This window comes from Narcine bancroftii, chromosome 1, assembly GCF_036971445.1.
Source record: "Narcine bancroftii isolate sNarBan1 chromosome 1, sNarBan1.hap1, whole genome shotgun sequence".
NCBI classification, from domain to species: domain Eukaryota; kingdom Metazoa; phylum Chordata; class Chondrichthyes; order Torpediniformes; family Narcinidae; genus Narcine; species Narcine bancroftii.
The window spans coordinates 377,032,650-377,055,137 of NC_091469.1; the positions used below are offsets into that span (position 1 = coordinate 377,032,650).

Sequence of the window (22,488 nt, forward strand, 5' to 3'; positions counted from 1 at the left end):
AAGTAGTATACAATCTAGGCTTTCAGTTCTGATGAAAAAATCTATTCGAAATTTTCACACATTCCATTCCACATTTGTAAGCAACTGCCTTAAAAACCAAATCAAATTAATCACTTGTCAAGTTTTTCCTCAATGCTTATGAACTTCCTGATGGCAGCTGGACCAACAGTCTCCAGCTTTCCATTGTTTTCAGTGATCACACATTCTCCTTCAATCAGATCAGAAATTTTGCTTTGAAAAAAAGTCCAATATTTTCCATCAAAAATATGGATAACTCAAGTGGGTCATGGCCTCCTCTTTTTAATTTATGAGAAGTAGAACTGAGACCCCGAAACAGACGTGACCTGCTTGTGAAGAAAGATTCAGGCTACGTGCACTTTAAACAAATTTCTCAAGAAGCTGATTTCTGTTTAAGACATAATAGTGGGAAGAGGGCTCACAAAATTATCGTTCTTCATGCAGCATCTTCCAGCTACTCCCATCAGGAGAGAGATACAGGAACATCACAGAGTCAAAGCCACCAGGCTGCGAAACAGTTTCTTCCCATGGCCAGTGAGTCGGCTGAACAACTGATGCAAACCCTCCATGACTCTATTTATTTAACAATATTTATTTTTATATATGTACCTGTATACGTACTGCATATGTATCGTTTGTCAGTATGTGTTGTCTGTGGGTTTGCATGGTTTTGCACCACGGATCAGAGAATGCTGTTTCGTCATTTTGTACGTACAAAACTTGAACTATTAACATGTACCAGAACACATTCTTGAGAAATTAGTGAAAGAAATTCAACAATGAAGAGGATCAATGATACCGATTGCCCAAGGCCTGAACAGCCACAGAGTCATCTGCTTTCACCACAGTTTGAAGTCTGACTCCACAAGATCCCAACAGCACAATCAATGTTTTCTCCAATCTGGTCTGATACAAGATGTACACAACAGAGATCAATAGAGTGAACCAATTCCTGTGCCTATCATGTACAGATTTCTCCGATAAACCAAAACAATAAAATGCAGCGCTTTGTTAATGATAAAGAATCCATAAAGAATTAGGAGTAACAGAAGATAGTAGAGTCAAAGCTATTCAGCACAGAACCAGATCTTTTGACTCAATTTATCCTTTTTTTTTTTTTTTTAATTTTTTAATTTTTCACACCATAAATCACATTAGCCATGATATACACTATTTCTTTTCACACATATACAGTGACTTTTTCTCCCCCCCCCCCCTTTCCTCCCAAACCACCCCCCCACCCCCCCCTCTCATCCATTTTAGGTATACAATCTAGGTTGCATTAATCCAGTCAGACAATGTTGTCATTCAACAAAATTACACCAGAAATTCTACTGAGTCCATTCTTTTCTTTCCTTCTCCTTCCATCAACTTAGGTAATGTTTGTCCCCGGTAGGTTTTCGCTATTGTATTTAATGTAAGGCTCCTATACTTGTTCGAATATTTCAATATTATTTCTTAACCAATATGTTATTTTTTTCTAATGGAATACATTTATTCATTTAAATTTGGTAGTTTCTTCCTTTTAATTTGGTTATGTATTCCATTAATATTTAAAGACATATAGTTCAGCGTAGCCCTTTTATATTTTGTTTATCTTCTCTTTCCGTTTTTCCATCATTACCTTTCCTCCTTTTCCATTTCTGTTTTCTTATTTTCAACTCTTTATAAGACAACATTCCTACAACATCTAACATTTTCCTTATTCTCCTATTTCTATCTTATTTAACCCCAATCTCCCCTTCACCTCCTGAGTTGTCCTTTATCCCTTGTCGGACAACCACATCTGACTCAATTTATCCTTGATGCACATCTGAGCTAGTCCCACCATTTGCCCGTGCTTGCCTGTCAACCTATCTATGTACCTATTCAAATATTGTAGTTGTATCCACCCCTACCCCTTACTCTGTCAACTTGTTCTACAAACCCATCACCATCTGTGGAAAAAGTTGCCCTCCAGGTCCCTTTTAAATCTATTCTCCCGCTAGTTTAACCCTGGAGAAAAGACAGTGCCTATTCCCCTTATCGATGTCCCTAATGATTTTATAAAACTCCAGGGTCAACTATTAGTCTATTATTCCAGGGAAAAATGTCTGTCCATCCAGCCTCTCCTTTTAACTCAACCCATCCAGTCAAGGTAACATTGCTCTCTCTGCTCTAGGAAGGATGTCATTAAAATGGAAAAGGTGCAAAACAGTTTTGTGACAGAGATGGTAAAGGATTTAGTCGCCTACTATGAATTAGGACAGAGCTGAAGAGGAACTGCTTTTCCCAGAGAACAGTGAATCTCTGCCAAAGAAAGTAGAGGCTACCTCATTAAACATAAAGACATAGCAAGATAAATTTTTGTACAGTAGGGAATTGAGGATTATGGAGAAAGAGCAAGTAGATAGATCTGAGGCCACAGCTAGAACAGATCTTATTGAAGGAAGAAACAAACTCAACAGGCTAGACGGCCTATTCTGCTCCCATTACTTGTATTCTTGAGTCTGTTACAGAGGAAACTTTACAAAGAGTGAAAAGCAATGCTTATCAGATTTTGCATTTCCTGCAACCACATCAAGCTACAGCAAATCGAGTATCAAGCTAATTTTTTTTTCCTTTGTGAAGAAAGTGAACCCACATTACAAGACCAAAGAATAAATTGCACAATTATATAAAATGCACAACAAAGATGACAGTCTCATTTGAAATAAGACATGAAGGAGTGCCTGCATCCACTCTGCAAAACTATGGTTTGTAGATTTCAAGCATATTCATTAAAAAGTTAATAGATCTCTCTCATCTTCAGAGCAAGGTTATCAAATGCCAGTTAACATAGAATCAATTAAATATTGGATACCCAGCAGCTCAAGTTTTCAGAAACATCTTGAAATACTGTAGATGCAGAGAAGATAGCAAAGGAAATCTCAAATCTTGGGGTCTTAGTTGCTGAAGACACTTCAAGTGGAGCACTTCAATTCAGAAATGTTCAGGTGGCCAGGTTTACAGGGTTTAAAATTGGAAGCAATAACAGATGAGAAGTGAGCATAACCATGGAGGGATTGACAACAAATAAGTATTTCAAAGAGGCTTGCTTAATTTGGAGCAGATCCAAGTCAGCATGCCCCAAAAGTGATGAGCAAACAAGGAGAAGCTGGAATCCTTCCATCTTATCACTGTTTGCTCAAGATTCCAGCATCTGCAGCTTTTGTGTTTCTCTGCACTCCAAGATTATGGAGGAATGGGGCTCATGAGTTATGATACAGTCAACAGCCTTCAAGTATATGGAAAATAGAAAATTGGGAGTTGGGAAACTAGCCTGACAGGTAACAAATGTTTGATTGTGTGTATTCCATGGCTAGGCAAGGTACATGATTGACCATGTTGCAGAGACGGAAATAGCTTGTCGTGGCAAAGAAAGCAGCCAGAGTTCATCTTGCTCTGCACAGTGAATCAAAGAAATGAACAGATTGGAGCTATCACAAGCAGCTCTCAGGATCAGGAATAGAAATTGTGACCATGAAACAATGATTGTACCAGAAAACAATGTCACCACTCTTGCAAGCAGAGAGTTGAAGGAAATTTCTGATCATCTGCTACTGAATGTCAAAATTCAGTTCTTAAGCACAGAGCACAACAACCTGAGGAGATTGATCTCTGAGATCAATTGTCAACAAGAAATTAGTAACCTTTGGTAGGTTTAATCACAGCTACAGCCGGTTTACTCCAAAAAAAAAATGCATAATGATAGATATTAGGTTCAGGTCTGGCACACACAGAAAAAACAGGTCCGAAACATTGGTTACACATCTTTGCCTCCTATGGATCTTCCCAGTTTCTCCAGCACTTTTGTGTATTTACTGCAATCACAGCATCTGGAAACTTTATTGCTTCACTACAAGTTCATGGGATTGGCTTGGATTTGTCTTTTTAAAAAAATTATAAAGAATAGGGCAGCACAGTTAGAACAATGCTGGTACTGTGCCAGTGATCTGGACCGGGGTTCAAATTCTTCGCTCTCTATAAGGAGTCTGTAGGCTCTTTGGGTGGGTTTTCCCCAGGAGCTCCAGTTTCCTCCCACCATTCAAAACAGAGGTCAAATGAGTGTAATTGGGCAGCACAAGCTCATGGGCTGAAAGGGCCTGTCACCATGTTTAAATTATTATTTTTTTTTTTAAATGTAAAATTTTAATATATTTAATACAGAGAACCCCATTATTGCTCAGTTTAAGAGTGGAGAATATCCTTGTCAGTGTATCACAGGTTACAGAGCAAACTAACTGACAGCGACGTGCCTCGAGAGCTCAAAGGATGAGGCAAAGCCCAAGCTTGACAGCAGAAGCTAAGCCCTCAGATCTAGAAACATCTGAATGAAAAGAGTAATCTTAGATTGTCAGGTGACAACTTCCGAGGTATGACAGAGCCAATGTGTAACAGTGCAACTGAAGGGACCGAATGTTACTTTAAGTCTCATGATAGTAACATAGGTGGGTTGCAAAATAAAAGTAAACAGTTTGGAGGTTTTAGGGGGATATAGACAAGCTAAGCTGGCAAGACATTACAGATACCTAAGAGAACAAGTCAGAAAAGTAGAGTTTTTTTTAAATGGGAGAGATTGGGTAATATTAATATTCAAAAGAACACAGTTGTATGGAAATTGTGAATGATTAAGGTAATTGCCATGTTGGCCTTTGTTAGCACAGGATTTAGGTACAGGAGTAAACATCACTTGCCACAGTTACATAGCTGAGACCACACTAGGAGCACGGTACACAGGTTTGGTCTCTATCTAAAAAACATTGTTTGCCATGCAGGAAGTACAGTAAAGATTCATTAGAAGGATTTTAAAACTGGTATGCTTCCCGTAAGAGGAAATACTGAGTAGTCTCAGCATGTATTCTCAAGAATGAGGAATGAAAAGAGATCCTATTGAAACTTAAAATTCTTCCAGATATCAACATACTTGGTTCACACTCCCAGAAGAGTTCAGTTATTTGGGACTGAAAAGAGGGGAAATTTGTCATGTAAAAGGTGATCACTCTTCAGAATTCTCTGCTTGCAAGGAGCCAGAGGCCAAGTCATTGGGTTAATTCAAAATATATTTTTGGATAGCCAGGAAACCAAGATTTCCAGGGTAGGGAAGGACGACGGCATTGAAGCCTCAATCTTGGTGAATGACATGGCAGACACATGTACCTATCCCTGGTGTATCGTGTGGACAATAAGCAAATGCACTACATACTGCTGTACTGGGAATCAGGTGTGAAACTCTGCCGGAAATTAATTACTCATGGCTGGATGTGGGAATACTGCCTGTGACTACAGATGTTGGCTGTGCTGAGCCAAGTTTGGTGAGAGGCTCAGGATTGTATCCTAGCTAACAAAAGGAATGTAGACCATTGCCGAGGACTCTTGGTGGCAGCTCCAAATCTTGATACACTGACTGAATATAACACCTCCCTCAATTTCCTGGAAGTAGCGGAAGCTGCCACCAGACCCCTCTCAGCTGAGCTTGATGGCTCAGAAAATTCCTGGTGCTCGGAAGAGTTGCACAAACACTAAAGGAACAGCAGGTCTATCAAATCCAATAGGAGGCGATGTGAAAATGTATGGATCTAGACATTCCATAAAGGTTAGAGCAAAGCTCTTGACCCCAGCATTGGTTCGCACTCACCTTGCCACACAGCCCTATGCATTGCATCTCAGTAATAAACAGCTGCACTGGTCACCCCAACCTTCACTGGGAATCTTTCCACAACAAACTGTGAAGGTTGTTGCAAAGCAGTGCATGGCTACATGTGAACATGAGTTTGTGCACAGCATTAACCCTCTCAGTCCATGGAATGCACCCCAAGCATTAAGTGAGACATCAATGTTTGAACAGGTAGCAAACTCATCTTTCTATAGACAGACCATAACAGATTCAAGATTATTCTAACTCAATTTCACAATTCCATAATCACACCAAAACAGTGCTACAGACTCATGAATTGTGTTCAAAAATCCTAAGCCAACACCTTACTCTTTTTTTAAAAAAAATATATAAAGTAAAATAGCTGGCAAAGTCAATATTATCCACAGTTTTGGTTTAATCTGGAAGAGTGAAACTATTAAAACAAATTACACAAAGTTTGGGAACTACAAAGATGTGAAAATAATTGTCCAAATTAATTTCATATTAATCAATCCATATTAAGGCAGCAAGTGGTAACCACAAATATAACAGAATGAGTCTTCTTGAAATAAAAGTAATTGATCTAACAGGAATAGGATTAGTATCCAAATTTAAGAATTTCACCAAGTGTTGTGTCATTAGACTTGAATTACTCCTCTTCTCCTACTTGCCACTTAAGGAAAATCTATTTTTACAGGACTGCTCACTGCAGTAATATACCCAAGCATTCGACACAAAGAGCAGTGAAATCCAGTGTGGGGAGAAACAGGAAGGAAATGTGGAAATCAGATATTTTTTTGAAGGAATAAAATTACACTATCACTTCAGGTTTAAAAAGTACAACTTTTTAAAAAGCAATTCCTAGTCACTGGCTGGTTATAGAGGAAAGCATAGGCAGAAGGAAAACAAAGGTAAATCTGCAACCTTCCAGTGGAGCAATCCAACTCAATTCAATTATTTTCCTCAGCCTCGAGTCCAAAACAATTTTTCAAAGTACAAACCAAGATGGATCCCTAAATCATATTTGTAAAAATGAATAAAATTCACTTCCTCTCCATGGCCTGCGACATGCAAATCTTTGATTAATAATTCAGTCCATTCCTATAAATTCTTACCTAAACTGTGACCATTTTTTGTATAGAAAACAGTATTATTGATCATGTTTACACAGCATCCAATTACATCCCCAGTTGTAAACGTTGGTCCATAGGGCTGTCCGGTCCCAGAAGAACAGAAGGAATGGCCATCATCACCATGATATCCATATGAATGTTTATCCCAGCCTAAAATAGAAAGTTCCACATTAATAAAAACATTAATATTTTATCCCCATTTATACATAATGTTGACCGTGAACATTCACAATATAGGTAGTCCCCAACTTACAGCCCTAATGGGAACCAAAGAATCGGTCTTATCTCTGAATGGACGCACGTCGGAATTGTGCCCGCGCACGTGGAATACCATAGTCTAAGAGCAAACATTTAAATTAAATCTTTTTTCATCGTACATTTGACAATAACTTAAAAGCTTCCAGAATTTGTCGATCAGCCTTGGTGAATCTTTCCACATTCTGGTCCCTGCATACCTTATTAGTCAGCGTCCCAGGGCTGTGTGCGGCCATCTGGATTCCTCTGCTCATGCGCGAGTCTTCAATTGCCACACGCGCGAGCCTTTGGTGGTTCGCGTATTGGAGCTCAGTTGGCGCATACATGAGAGTTAAGCGCCCTGACGATATTGAAACCACATCCTTAACTCTTACACATGCACCAAACTGAACTCCAATACGCAAACCCACCACAGATACACTACCGAAGACTCACATTCACACAGGAATCAAAATGGCTGCAGCCAGGCCCTGGACACCAGAAAGCCAAATAACAAGAATGCACATTTTGGCTCTTACATTCCTGTATCCCTGTTATGGTTTGTGAAATACAACATAAACCACATAAATTTTGTTTTTTTTTTCATTTGGTCATATATGCGGGTGGTCGTTACGTCGCAAGTTGGGGATGACCTGCATATTCCAGACATGGCAGTTTCATAAGATTTCAAATGACCAAGAACCAATTGTAGTTTACCAGTAGTTACAAGGTCCATTAAATATCCCATTTTCTTTGAAAAGTAATTCTGCCAATCACTTTTTACTGAAGAGCACTCCATTTTTCTATTCCCTCATCCCAAGTTGGTAATCTTAATATTGTCAAAAGGCACACAAAGAGAATTGTTCTTTCTTATTGTTAGAGAACTTGTTAATCATTGCACATGAATGCCCAAGTTGAAGACTAAAAGCATTGAAAGGAACCTAGCTAGACAAAAAAAAACTAACCTCTTTCCTGTCAACCCAATTCTCCTATTCATTTGAATTGGATAACTCCAATAGATTCTAGTCAGCAGCATTATGGCAGCCACAGCCATGGCATCAAGCTCAGAGTAATACCACTAGAAACCAAGACAGTAGACAAGCCCCTTGTCCAGCTAGCAATGGGATAAAAGGTCAGACCTAACTTGTAAACTGGAACTCAAAAGGAGAAAAAAAATTTGGTGAAGCTGAAAATGTTAGAGAAACAGGTCATCCAGTACAAAGATAGAGAAAAGCAAATTAACAGTCTAGGTTGATGTCCTGGCATCTGAACTGATCTAGCTTTATTACAAATGGCACATTGTTCTTTAGTGTTTCTTTCTTTGGCTTGGCTTCGCAGACGAAGATTTATGGAGGGGGTAAAAGTCCACGTCAGCTGCAGGCTCGTTTGTGGCTGACAAGTCCGATGCGGGACAGGCAGACACGGTTGCAGCGGCTGCAGGGGAAAATTGGTTGGTTGGGGTTGGGTGTTGGGTTTTTCCTCCTTTGCCTTTTGTCAGTGAGGTGGGCTCTGCGGTCTTCTTCAAAGGAGGTTGCTGCCCGCCAAACTGTGAGGCGCCAAGATGCACGGTTTGAGGCGATATCAGCCCACTGGCAGTGGTCAATGTGGCAGGCACCAAGAGATTTCTTTAGGCACTCCTTGTACCTTTTCTTTGGTGCACCTCTGTCACGGTGGCCAGTGGAGAGCTCGCCATATAACACGATCTTGGGAAGGCGATGGTCCTCCATTCTGGAGACGTGACCCACCCAGCGCAGCTGGATCTTCAGCAGCGTGGACTCGATGCTGTCGACCTCTGCCATCTCGAGTACTTCGACGTTAGGGATGAAAGCGCTCCAATGGATGTTGAGGATGGAGCGGAGACAACGCTGGTGGAAGCGTTCTAGGAGCCGTAGGTGATGCCGGTAGAGGACCCATGATTCGGAGCCGAACAGGAGTGTGGGTATGACAACGGCTCTGTATACGCTTATCTTTGTGAGGTTTTTCAGTTGGTTGTTTTTCCAGACTCTTTTGTGTAGTCTTCCAAAGGCGCTATTTGCCTTGGCGAGTCTGTTGTCTATCTCATTGTCGATCCTTGCATCTGATGAAATGGTGCAGCCGAGATAGGTAAACTGGTTGACCGTTTTGAGTTTTGTGTGCCCGATGGAGATGTGGGGGGGCTGGTAGTCATGGTGGGGAGCTGGCTGATGGAGGACCTCAGTTTTCTTCAGGCTGACTTCCAGGCCAAACATTTTGGCAGTTTCCGCAAAGCAGGACGTCAAGCGCTGAAGAGCTGGCTCTGAATGGGCAACTAAAGCGGCATCGTCTGCAAAGAGTAGTTCACGGACAAGTTTCTCTTGTGTCTTGGTGTGAGCTTGCAGGCGCCTTTAGTGTAATGATGAAAGAACAACTAAATGACTTTAGGGGTTTATAAAAGTAACAGAGACCGTCATAACAGTTAAGAAAAATATACAAGATCTTGCTCTTTCATCAAAATAGTTTAATTCACAATTAAAGCCTTACAAAAATGCCAGAAAGAAATTAGCAGCTGCAGGAAATTAAAGCCCATGACTTTGAGGCTGTTTAAATACATTGTGTGTTTAACAGAATGAGAAATTCTAACCTATTCAAATCATAGGTTAACAAGTGAAATGGAAAAAGTCAACCACTTAATATCGGTAAACAAAAATTGCAAGGACTACTTTGGTCAAGCGGCATCTTTGGGAAGATAAAATGAAATATTTCACTTCAAATACCTTTCAGATAAATGGGAAAAGTTATGCAAAAAGGAGAACACAAAAAGAGAACTTAACCAAACTTGCACATAGATAGAAGAGACAAAGCAGCACGATTGTGCAAAGTGAAATACTGTGAAATCTGAGTAAGATATGATAGTTATGTATAAAACCTTGTTCCAGCGCAACTATCACAGTATGGGAAATAGATTCTAAAATTACAATTTAAAAAAAATTAGAGCAATCAAGGTTAAGTCTGTTCATCCCATCATTACTTCAGCTCCACTCATCTTGCTGGCATCTCCAGGTGGCAATTTAATTTTTAAATAATTTATATTTGGTTTCCATCTCTCTTGTAGGTTGATACCCATCATCTGTGTGAAAAGTTCTCTTCAACTCCCCTCTAGTTCTTCAGACTTCAAAATTATGATCCACTGCACTACCATCCCCCATCGCTTCACACCCCTCTCTTCATATTAATACATTTATTTGCCACTCTGTAAAGCAAAATAGAATGGATAGAAAAGATCTATTAAGCCACCTTATTTTGTATTCTTCAGTTAATCTTACTTGCCTCACCAGTCTTTTAAAAAAACAACTACAGCCTATCCAATCTTACTCGGGTAAATTTCGCCACTAATGACAATGTTTTCAGATATGACAGCTGTGACATATGGTGTAATCAGATCTTTCCTGGAAGTATGGCAACAAGATCTGGGTACAGCACCCTAGTTATAGGCTAATTGGTGGTAGAGAATTTACTTCCAACCTGCACCTCTTGGGATGTGGGAGGAAAGGGCGGCGCGCCTCTCTCTGTCTCTCTGCGCGTGTGCATGCATGCGTGTGGGGGGGGGGGGGGGCTCAAATTGTAGCAGTTAATGCAACTTCCTTTCAGTGTCAGCAACTGGGACTGGGCATGAAATTCCATGCTGTCTGTAAGGAGTTTGTATGTTCTACTTATGTCTGCGTGGGCTTTCCCCAGGGCTCCAGTTTCCTCCCACAGTTCAAAACGTAGGTTAATTGGATGGCATAGACTTGCGGGCTGAAAAGGCCTTTACCATGCTGTATACCTAAATTTAAAAAAACCCACAAGATTACAGAAAGTACGTACAAACTTCACACAGATAGCAGTTTTTAAATATTGTATGCTAACCATTCAATCAACACCTCTGCACTAAAACTCAAATATATACTAATGAAAGGGATCACTTCTGGTTCTTCAGAACACCATTGCACACAGCCTTCCTGTGTTGGAAATAGTTACTGTGTGGTGGCCTGCAATTGCGGAGATCGGGCCGGCACATCGCGCGGCAGCAGACGCGGAGAGATTGCTAAAGCGACTCCCAGGACAACGAAGCAGCAGGGGAACCATCAGACCAACAGCCCTAAAGTAAGTGTCTGTCTCCCCGCGCGCGCCTCTCTGCGCGCGCCTCTCTGCGCGCGCCTCTCTGCGCGCGCCTCTCTGTTTCTCTGCGCGTGCCTCTCTCTGTCTCGCCTCTCTCTGTCTCTCTGCGCGTGTGCATGCATGCATGCATGCATGTGGGGGGGGGGGGGGGGCGGAGGGCTCCAATTGGTCACCCAGACAGTTTAGAAGGAATCTAAACCTAGCGTTGGAGAGCAAAGCAACAGTCAACACAGTCACCTGAAGTTCCCAACCTTCTGGACAGTTCGACCCAGTGTGTGGTTCAACAAGGCGGAGGCTCAGTTCCAGATCCGTGGCATCACAGCAGAGACCACCCAGTACTACCATGTGGTCAACACCCTGGATCCGCTGACTGCAGACAGAGTGGCCAACTTTATCCATAAGCCACCAGTGGAAGGCACTTACATTGCCTTCAAAGAGCTATTAACCGAGATGTTCATACTCTCGCAGTGAGAGCAAGGAGGACGTTTGCTCCACCTGGATGGGCTTGGAGACAGATCCCCATTGGCACTCATCAACAAGATGCTGGCCCTCCTGGGAGATGAGCAGCCGGGCATCATGTTCAAGCAGGCGTTCCTGGAACAGATGCCCGAAGACATCCAACTGCTCCTGGCCGATGCGGATTTCACAGACCCCCAGAAAGTCACAGCGCGGGCAGACATTCTGTGGAAACAAAAACGGAAGTGCTCGGCTACCGTAGGGCTCAAAAAAATCCCACAATCAGACCAGAGCAGATCCAAGCAAGGACCAGCAGACGAGAGGCAGGACCGAGTCCAGTGACAGATGGTGCTTCTACCATTGGAGATGGGGCACCGAGGCTCGCCGATGCCAGTCCTACTGCAAGTTCCAGGGAAAGGACAAGGCCAGCCATCGCTGATGGCCATGACAGCTAGCCACCAAGAGAGCCTCCTGGACATCTGGGACCACCTGTCTGACAGATGCTTCCTGGTGGATACCAGAGCAGAGGTCAACATGATACCCCCAACAGGGTTGGACACTAGGCACAGGCTAGCGGGACCCAAGTTGAGGGCTGTCAACAACAGCAATATACGGACATATGGCACTCGTAGGGCCGAGCTGAAGTTCAGGGGCAGTTACTTCTCGTGAGAGTTCACTCTTGCCGCAGTGGAACAACCACTCCTCGGAGCGAATTTCCTGCGAGCCCACACTGTGGACCTTGAGGGTAAGCGATTCATCCACACTGAGACCTACCAGACCATCATACTGACAGCGCTAGGTTTCTGGCAATGCACGTGGACTCCGTCCACAGCTTGGAGGATGAGTTCTCCAAGGTGCTAGCGGGATTCCCAGCAATCCTTTCCCCTCAGTTCACAGTGGAGATGCCTTGACAAGCCGTCAGACATCACATCCTGACCAAGAGCCCACCTCTCCACTCATGCATGAGACGACTTACCCCGGAGAAGCTCCCTCTGGCCAAGGAGGTGTTCCTTAAGCTCAAGGAGTTGGGTGTTGTTCGACAGTCAGAGAGCCCATGGGCCTGACCCTTGCAGGTGGTGCCTAAAGCAACTGGGGGCTGGAGACCATGTGGCGACTATCACTGGCTCAGCAAAGCAACCACCCTGGACTGTTACCCCATGCCACACATTCAGGATTTTGCGGCAAACCCACATGGGGCAACAATATTCTCAAAAGTGGACCTAATGCATGGATATCACCAGATCCATGCATCCTGATGACATCCCTAAGATGGCCATCATCACTCCATTTGCGCTGTTCGAGTTCCCGAGGATGCCATTCGAGTTCAAAAATGCAGCACACACATTCCAGCAACTGATGGATGCAGTGGGCCGAGACATGGACGGCACTTTCATCTACCTTCACGATATCCTCGTGGCAAGTAGAACCTGACAGGAACACCTTCACCACCTCCAAAATCTCTGTAGTCGTCTGCAGTTCGGCCTCACCAACAACTTGGCCAAATGCCAGTTTGGCCTGAATACCATCGACTTCCTGGGCCACAGGATTACAAATGATGGGGCCACACCACTGTCCGACAAGGTAGAGGCCCTCCGCAGTTTCCCGAAGCCCAGTAGAATCAAAGGTCTGCAGGACTTTGTGGGTATGATAAACTTTTATCGCAGGTTTACCCAGCAGCTGCTCACGTGATGCACCCTCTGTTCATCCTGATGTCCGGCAAGAAGGATCTGACCTGGAACCACGAATCCACATGTGTATTTGTGGAAACCAAACAAGCCCTGGCCAAAGCTGTACTCCTGGCCCATCCCAGACCAGATGCACCCACAGCCCTCACAGTCGATGACTCAGGAACAGTGATTGGTGAAGTCTTGGAGCAGCAGATGGAAGGAAATTGGTACCCATTAGCTTTCTTCAGCAAACATCTGCGGCCCCCTGAACTAAAGTATAGTACTTTCGATACTTAGCTTAGTATCTGCTTAGAACTGCTTAGCCATCTGCCACTTCCGGTACTTTCTTGAGGGAAGGGCCTTCATGGACCACAAACCACTGACTTTCGCTCTGACTAAAATCTCCGATCCCTGGTTAGCCCGCCAACAGAGATATTTGTCTTACATCTTGGAGTACACCACCGACATCAAGCACATCTCGGCCAAAGACAATGTGGTCGCGGACCCCTTGTCAAGACACTGCATCCACTCCCTGGTCAACAGTCTGGACTTCTGTGCACTGGCACAGGCAAAACAGCAGACGACGAGATCCCGCAGTACAGGACCGCTGTCACAGGCCTTCGGCTTCAGGATGTTCCAGTCAGCACAGGTACTACAACCCTCCTGTGCGATGTGACCACCAGGCAGGTTCGACTTATTGACCCAACGGCATGGAGGCGATGACTTTTTGACTCCATCCACGGGCTGGCAAACCCATCCATCATGACTACGGTCCGGCTGGTGGCCAGCAAGTACTTGTGACGTGATTGCAGAAACAAGTCTGGGGGTGGGCCAAGGCGTGTACGCAGTGCCAAACAGCCAAAGTGCAGTGACACATCAAGGTCACATGAAGTGGTCGACCGCTTCTTCCAGTGGCCGACACATCCACCAACCTGCAATTCCAGAGATCGGGCTAGCACATAGCGCGGCAGCAGACTCCCAGGACAACAAACCGGTGGGGGTAGAAGCTGGGGCAGCATCAGACCAACAGTCCTAAAATGGCAACACAGCCAATGGAATGCAGGTTTGACCACATTCACGTGGACATAGTGGGACCCTTGCCAGTCTCTCAGAGTTTCTGCCACCTGTTCACAGTAGTCGACCGCTTCTTCCAGTGGCTGACACATCCACCAGGTCCTGTGCCAAAGCACTCCGCTTGTCCTGGATTGCAAGATTCGGACTGCCACAGCACATCACTTCCAGTTTGTGAACCGACATTGCCAACCTGTGGAGTGCTCAGCTGCACCATGCAACGGCATACCACCCGGAAGCACCTCTAGACCGCTCTCATGACCAGACTTAAGGGCCCCAACTGGGTAGATGAGCTACCATGGGCACTATGGGCATCCGAACAGCGCCGAAAGTAGACCCCCATGCATCCTCCACTGAACTCGTCTACGGAGCCCCACTCATAGTTCCCGGAGGTTTCGTTCCAGAGGACAGAGGACAGCAAAAGGAGACAACCACCTTCCTGGATAGGCTGTGCAAAAAGGTCAGTAACCTGGCTCTGATTCCACCCTCCAGACACGGACAAGCCAAGTCCGACATCCCCAAAGAACGCAAGGACTCTGAATACGTGTTTGTACCAGAGGACCCCACAGTTCACCACTGCAGAAGTCATACAAAAGTCCCTTTCAAGTTATCCGGAACAACAGAGCCACCTTCGAGCTGGACACTACAGAGAGAATCAAGCCTGCCCACAAAGACCCAGCAGAACCCGTGGAGACACCAACACCTCAACGCAGAGGCAGACCACAAAAGACTTTGGAAACTATACCTACGGACACTATAGACTGTAACACCGGTTCTGGGAGGGGTCATGTGGCAGCCCTCAATTCCGGAGATCGGGCTAGCATATAGCACGGCAGCAGACGCGGATAGAGATCGCTAAAGCGACTCCCAGGGCAACAAACCGGTGGGGGTAGAAGCTGGGGCAGCATCAGACCAACAGCCCTAAAATGGCATTGGTCAAGCTGCCCAGTTAACTCAGCAGAAACAGGCTGGGGAAGAAGGGCACTCGAATGCATGGATGTTCCTGCCCACCATTGTTATTCATTAGGCAATCAGCAAAAACAGCGGAATCTTGAATAGTATAAAAGCAGCCTTTCCAGTCCTAATAAAGTGAGTGAACTTAACCTGCCACATTGTGTGTGTGTGTGTGTGTGTGTGTGTGTGTGTGTGTGTGTGTGTGTGCCTATGGATTTTTTTTAGACTTTTACTTTTCCCACCAATTACATGCAGGCCTGCTGGTGGGAAAGTACATTTGAAATACACAGGAGACCAAATTTGTTCATCTCATTTACCAGTCTTATTGCGTACTGAAAAATTCAAATGGCTAGACTTGGCACTGTTTTAATGATGAATTAATCTGCCTGTCATCAATGTTAGGCTCAGTTAGGCAATATTTGGCTCTTTTTAACATCAGTACCATCTCCTCTCTTTTTAAAATGCAAAAAAAAAATCATGTATGTATATTTTGCTTTTTTAGATCACCTGTTTTTAAAGGTCCTCCTCTTCCCTTTTATTATCTTTTTGCTCAATTTAAAATACCTTCATTTTGTTCAGCTTGGCATCATCTTTTCAGATACTCTTTGCAGGTATTATTTTTTCCCTTTCTCTCCTGAACTGTGCTTGGCTTTTGTAAAAATAGATGGTCAATGCCTAATGAAAGTTTATTTTCTGTTTGAATACAAGTGAACCATAGATTTGAAGGTCCCTCAGTTACCCATATCTTATGGATCCTCCAAATCTTGTACGTCATTCTATAAATTTGTTAAATAGTTGAGCCCAAGATGTTGCAATTAAATCACAACTAATGAAACAACTGAAAAGCATTTCAATAATTCTTTGAAAAATAATCCTCAAATATATAATACATGAAAGATTAACCGTGAGATTAGTAACAGTTTTAGTCAGTGCAATTTAAGGATATTGCTTTGAAACTACAAACTGGTTTGAATCAGTTTCTGTTAAAATGAAAAAGGCGTACGATCAACTCTGGTCAAATCTGTGTCAGGGAAGTTTGATGGCTACTATCAATAGATTGGTAAATTATAATTTTCCCAATCAACTGTACTTCACCCCACAGAAATTGCACCAATAGAAACCTGAATTATCAGAGAAGTGTTTGAGGTTGGTTCCTTTTATATTCTACTTGGCTATGCATGAAAGAGAGGCCCTTCTGGTATGATGTCTGTGATACCCAAATATCACAGGAGTCACCTTCCCCCAGGAGTCCCAGAGCTTTGTCTTCTAGGGAACTCTACCACAGTTAGTAGATTACTAATTCTCAAATTAAATTCACAGAAATTGCCTTGTGTGTGGCCAGGAAATGCATAGTAGTAACATGGAAGTCTGACTTAATAGTTACATCCCACTTGAAAAGGTTAGGTTACATAAAATCTCAGGAGGGATATAGCACCTTCCTAAAAATATGGCAGCCTTATTTAGAGCATATAGGTACCTCACTGGCACCAATATAGAGTTATGATTACTACTGGCTAGCCAGTAGACCTCTGTAAAGATTTTAACAATGTGGTATTATCATGTCTCCATATATTTTATTGCATGCACTGACAATGGGATGACTTTTTTTTCTTCATTCTTTTTCTATTGAATAGGTCTTCCATGGGGGAAGAGGTAGAGGGAGGGATTTTCTTGATGTTTTACATTTGGTATGATAGTTGATTATTAAAATGATAAATAACATATTACAAAAAAAAGTGAAAAAGGCAAAAGTGTCTAGACAAACCCTCCATATGTGCAAAGGACTCTAAAACGGGCACCCTTGGACAACCAGCAAATTTAAACGTAGACCAAGAACCTCCACACGATAGGACTTGGCTTTGCATCCAATTAACTTTGTTCTAGCGTAATACAGGTGTTCCTCAACTTACGATGGGGTTGCGTTCTGTGGACCTATTGTAAGACAAGCATGAATACCGCACCTACCATTTTGTTTTATAATTAAATTTTGAATACCTTTCTTCCACACTGAAAAAACATTAATGTACACAGCTGAAAGCACACTCAGCATGAAGAATGTTTGGGTAAGCTGTACAATACTCTCGCGCGATGCTGCCATCACCCAGCATCATGAGAGAGTAGCATACTGCATTATCGCAAGCACGGGAACAGAAATTGAAAGTATGGATTCGATCCATCGTAACTTTGAAACCTTATAAGTTTGACCATTGAATGTCATGTCAACGAGTGAGAGCTAATTGAAGCTACTTTTTAAACAGCAGCCTCATCCTTGGCCAGAGTTCTGTATTATGGGATTCCCTGCTCTTTCCATTTTAATTCCCACCTGTTGGCAAGGGGTTAAAATCAAAGTCCAACACTCTTGAAGCCTGAATTGAATATGTTAGAACAATATATTCAATGAAAGTGAAAATGTCAGAGCAAGACAGATGAAATTCTGAAAGCAGAGGGACATTACACAATCTTTCCAGTATTGATTGATTTGAAGTGCATTGTATACTCCAAGCTTGTAATTTTTGTTTTCCCCTTTTCTCTTTATGCAGTGATCCTGTGAGATATAAAATGATGCACCTACCTGGTAGCCTGTTCATGTTGACACCTTGAGCAGAGAGCCCAATGCCCATATACCTGTAACGAGATAATTCTCAAGTTTTCTTTTCATTCAGCAATGTTTTCAAGATCAGTTATCAGCAACGAAAAGTACAAAAGTCTGCAGCACCATGGTTGAAGTTAAAAAATAATGCTGAAAAACTCAGCAGGTTAAACAGTTTACTTTGTAATCGCAAAGATATAGATAGATAACCAATCTTTAGGGCTTTGCTTGACCTGCTGATTTCTCTAGCATTGTGTTTTATCCATTAGCAATTTCCAATATTCACTAAACCTCAAAATGACTCCATGCTTGGTTTAAATAGTCCAATCACACTTCCCAAGGGTGGCAGCAAATCACTTGCACTTTTTTTAAAAACCTTGTGTACTACATTCAGTTTTCACAATGTGGCCTGCTTTCTCCTGGAGAAACCAAATAGAGATAGGTTGATTCTGTTTTATAGTACCTAAATTCAATTGGCAGTGGCAACCTTAAGTTTCTAGTTGCCTGCCACTCTCATTCTCAATGGTGTTCCCCTGCACCATTTCAATAATGCCTGACAAGCGTGAAGAACAGCATCTCATCTTCATTTTGGGCACATTGTACCCTTCTGGACTCTATAATTGCATCCTACACTTGAAGTAACGACTTCTCTGCTTGATTCAATGGTCCATCTGCAATACAAGCTCAGCCTGTGTTTTTGTTTTGTTTTATTCTCTGAAATTAGAAGACATGCCCAATTTGTTCCTAGTCTACCTTATGAAACTTCTACATTCTTTTTGCCATGTTCCCACTTTCTAGCTGCTCCCATTCACTCACTGACCAGATAACCTTGTTTACAGACTATCCCTACAGTCACCCCAGTGTTTACCCCATTAAACATCACCCACCCCCACAACTATTTCTGACAAACAGTCCTCAACCTGTAATGTTTAATGCTTCTCTTTCTACAAAAGCAACCTAACCTGTTGAGAACTTCTAGCATCTACTTTTTTAATTTCCAATCTTGGCTTACCTTGCTCTCTGCTGCAGCTTTTAAAAGGTGACAATATTAATGTACCTGGCTGAGGTCTTTTGCCAACACTTTCACAACATTGGCAGCAATGACCTTTCTCGATTTTTAAGAAAAATCTTGCAAACCCCATGTCAAAAACTTACAACTGTGAATGCACTGGAGTTGTGATTCATGCCAATGCTTTAATAGTGATAACATTTAATGTTTTTCTGGATTGACCAGAACACCAAATAATCAAATCACTGATATTCTCAGCTACTTTAGTGAAGCTACTTAGATAGCTTGATTTATTAATTGCACCAAACCCCACTGTCACTCTGGGTTGGAGCGCAGCTATTACATCGATTCAAGAAGAAAGTGGTAAATTATTTCCCAAATGGCTGAGAGATCTCTCCAGAATGCTTTAATTTAGAAGCACTCAGAGGACAAAGCAAAGGTGGACAGGATAACAACACACCTCACCTTAAAACAGCATGATTCTAGACAACAATTTACATTTGTAGAAAACGTATTAATGGGGAAATCAATCAGAATAGTACACACATTCCCCTTATTTCTTCATGAACCTAGTATCTCCTCTCCCTTCACATAACTGAAGTCTTTCACCCCTGATATCACTCCAGTGCCTTTTCTGCACCAAGATCAGCAACTGTCATTGGAGGTGCCTGTAATCAAACTCAATAGGCCCAGCTGAAGCCAATTCACTTCTTTATACAAAGTGCGTCTTTTATTATTCCAGATTTTAATAAACCCAACAACTGGTTTTGATTAAAGCAGCCTTCTCAACTTAACCTACCATTTTCAGAGATCTGAATACATGTTTCCAAGTTGCTCTTCTTTTGAATCAGAGGAACAGTGATTTTAGTGAATTAGAACATGGAGCGTAGAACACTACAGCGCAGTTCAGCCCCCGATGTTGTGCCGAACCATACATTCCTTTAAAAAAAGGTACCCCATAACCCTCCATTTTCCTTCCATCCATGTGTCTAAGAGTCTCTTAAATGCCCCTAATGCTTCAGCCTCCGCCACCATCCCTGGCAAGGCATTCCAGGCACCCACAACACTAAAAAAAACTTACCCCTAATTTCTCCCTAAACTTAACTTTGTACACATCCTCTGGTATTGGCTATTCCTTCCCTGGGGAAAATATACTGGCTATCCATCCTCTCATAATCACGTAGACCTATATGCTCCAAAGAGAAAACTCCCAGCTCTGCTAACCTTGCCTAAAAAGGCTCATTTTTCCAATCCATGCAACATCCTGGTAAATATCCGTTGCACCCTCTCTATAGCTTCAACACCCTTCCTATAAGAAGGTAACCAGAGCTGTGAGGGTCTCACCAGAGATTTGTAGAGTTGGAACATGACCTCTTGACTCTTGAACTCAATCCCCCTATTAATGAAGCCCAATATCCCATAGGCCTTCTTGCCTATCCTATCAATCTGCAAACCGACCTTGAAGGATGTATTGATTTGGACCCCAAGGTTCCTTTGTACATCCACACTCTTAAGTAACTGACCATTAACCCAGTACTCAGCCTTCTGGTTTATCCTTCCAAAATGCATCACATGACACAGCCAGATTGCACTCCATCTATCCTTAAGAATCCTCTCCAAAAGTTTGTTCACCGCTGATGTAAGACTCACTGGTTTCTAATTCTCATGAAACCTCCCTATTACCTTTTTTTAAAACAGGGGACTACATTTGCCATTCTCCAATCCTTTGGCACCTCCCCTGTGGCCAAAGAGGACTCAAAGATCATAGCCAGCTAAGTTTTCCCTCACTTCCCACAGCAACCTGGGATATATCACATTTGGCCCCTGGGACTCATCAATCTTAATGTTTTTAAGAATATCAAACACTTCCTCTTCCACAATCTCGATATTAATCAGCACACAAGCCTGTTTTATTCTGACCTCACACTAACCAAGGTCATTTTCTCTTGTGAATGAATACTGAAGCAAAGTATTCTTTTAGGACCTCTCCAACCTCCTCTGCCTTCAGGCACATGTTGCTTGCTTTATCCTTTAGTGTCCTCACCTTCATTCTCGTCATCCTTCTTCTCTTCACATGCACATAGAATGCCTTGGGTTCTCCTTAATCCTACATGCCAAGGCTTTTTCATGCCCTTTGAGCTTTCCCAAGTCCTTTCTTAAGCTCCTTCCTGGCTACCATATACTACTTCTTCCTCTTTCCTGCTTCTCATGTCTAATATATACTTCCTTCTTCCTCTCGACTAGCTGCCTCACCCGTTTTGTCAACCAATGTTCCCTTTACCAACCATCTTTTCCTTGTCCCAGTGGGACAAACTAATCATGAACCCAGCACAAATGGACCCTAAACTTCCTCCACATTAGTTCTGTGATTTCATCCTTGAATGTCTGTTTCCAATTTATTCTCACTAGTTCCTGCTTCATCCCATTATAATTATCCCTTCCCCAATTAAACATTTTTCCATTTTGTCTGATTTTATCCTTTTCCATAGCTATATAGAAGCTCAGGAGTTGCGGTCGCTCTCATCAAAATGCTCCACCAACGAGAGGTCCACTACTTGACCAGGTTCATTACCCAGCATTAGATCCAGTATGACCTCTCCTCTCATCGACTGGTCCACCTACTCCGGTTTTCTTCTTGAGCACACCTGACAAATTCAGACCCATCTATCCCTATTGTAGTCAGGAAGTGCCAGACAATGTTAGGGAGGTTTAAGTCTCTCATAACAACAACCCTGTAATTCCTGCACCATTCCAAAATCAGCATTCTTATCTTCTCTGGGGACTATTTGGGGAAATTGTAAAGGGATCTGAACTACATAAGAAATAGAATGATAAAAACAGTACAGGAACTTGAGGATTCTGTTCTGTTAAAGCACAAATAGACAGGAATGCTTTTAACTATCAAGACACAATGTTAGGAAAAAAAGGAGCTGGCCCACTGGATTAAAAATTGGCTTAGTGCAAGGAATCAGAGGGTGGTAATGGAGGAATGTTTTTTTCTGATTAGAGGCCTGTGACCAAGGGTGTGCCGCAGGAGTCAGTACCAGATCCGCTGTTGCTACCTTTGTTAATGATCTGAATAGCAGTGTAGTTAACATGATTAATAAATTTTCAGATGACATCAAAATTGTTTGGATAGAGAAAAGTGAGGAAGAGTATCTAAAGTCCTTTTCACACTGGCTAACCAGTAAATTTGATGTTCAACGAATCAGTTAAAGAAGCCGTTTTTGTCGTTCACACTGGACTACTGTTAACTGCTTCTCTGTGTCCTTCTACACTCACCACTAGGCATCCCCAGGGAGAGGGGCGCCTATACTCCACCAGTGACATCAAAGTGACACATGAGGAATGGAACACCTGCCCTCCCGGAATTCTATGCAGCAGAGAAACCCCTCCCTGTGTGCTCCGTGTATACAGCCCTTTCTCTGCCTCATGGAATTCTGGAAGGGCAGGTTCACCATTGTTCTCTTTCTCTCCTTTCCCTCTGTCTCTCACAGACATATTCATCTATCCTTGATTGTTGTATGTACCCACTTCTTGTGTGTGCATGTGTGTATTTCCATCCCTGCTGTGACTTTCCCGTG

At 42.8% G+C, this 22,488-nt stretch overlaps 1 protein-coding gene across 3 annotated transcripts in view; it reads right to left on the reverse strand.

The window, feature by feature from the left end:
• Window positions 1-22,488, reverse strand: part of ranbp9 (RAN binding protein 9) — an 81,946-nt gene that overhangs the window by 29,765 nt on the left and 29,693 nt on the right. For all 3 annotated transcript variants that reach the window (XM_069913402.1, XM_069913399.1, XM_069913400.1), the window contains exons 3-4: window positions 17,878-17,930; window positions 6,790-6,957 (exon numbers count right to left, since the gene is read on the reverse strand). In XM_069913402.1, coding sequence (XP_069769503.1) covers window positions 6,790-6,957; window positions 17,878-17,930 — 221 coding nt within the window. The remainder of the gene's footprint in view (window positions 1-6,789; window positions 6,958-17,877; window positions 17,931-22,488) is intronic.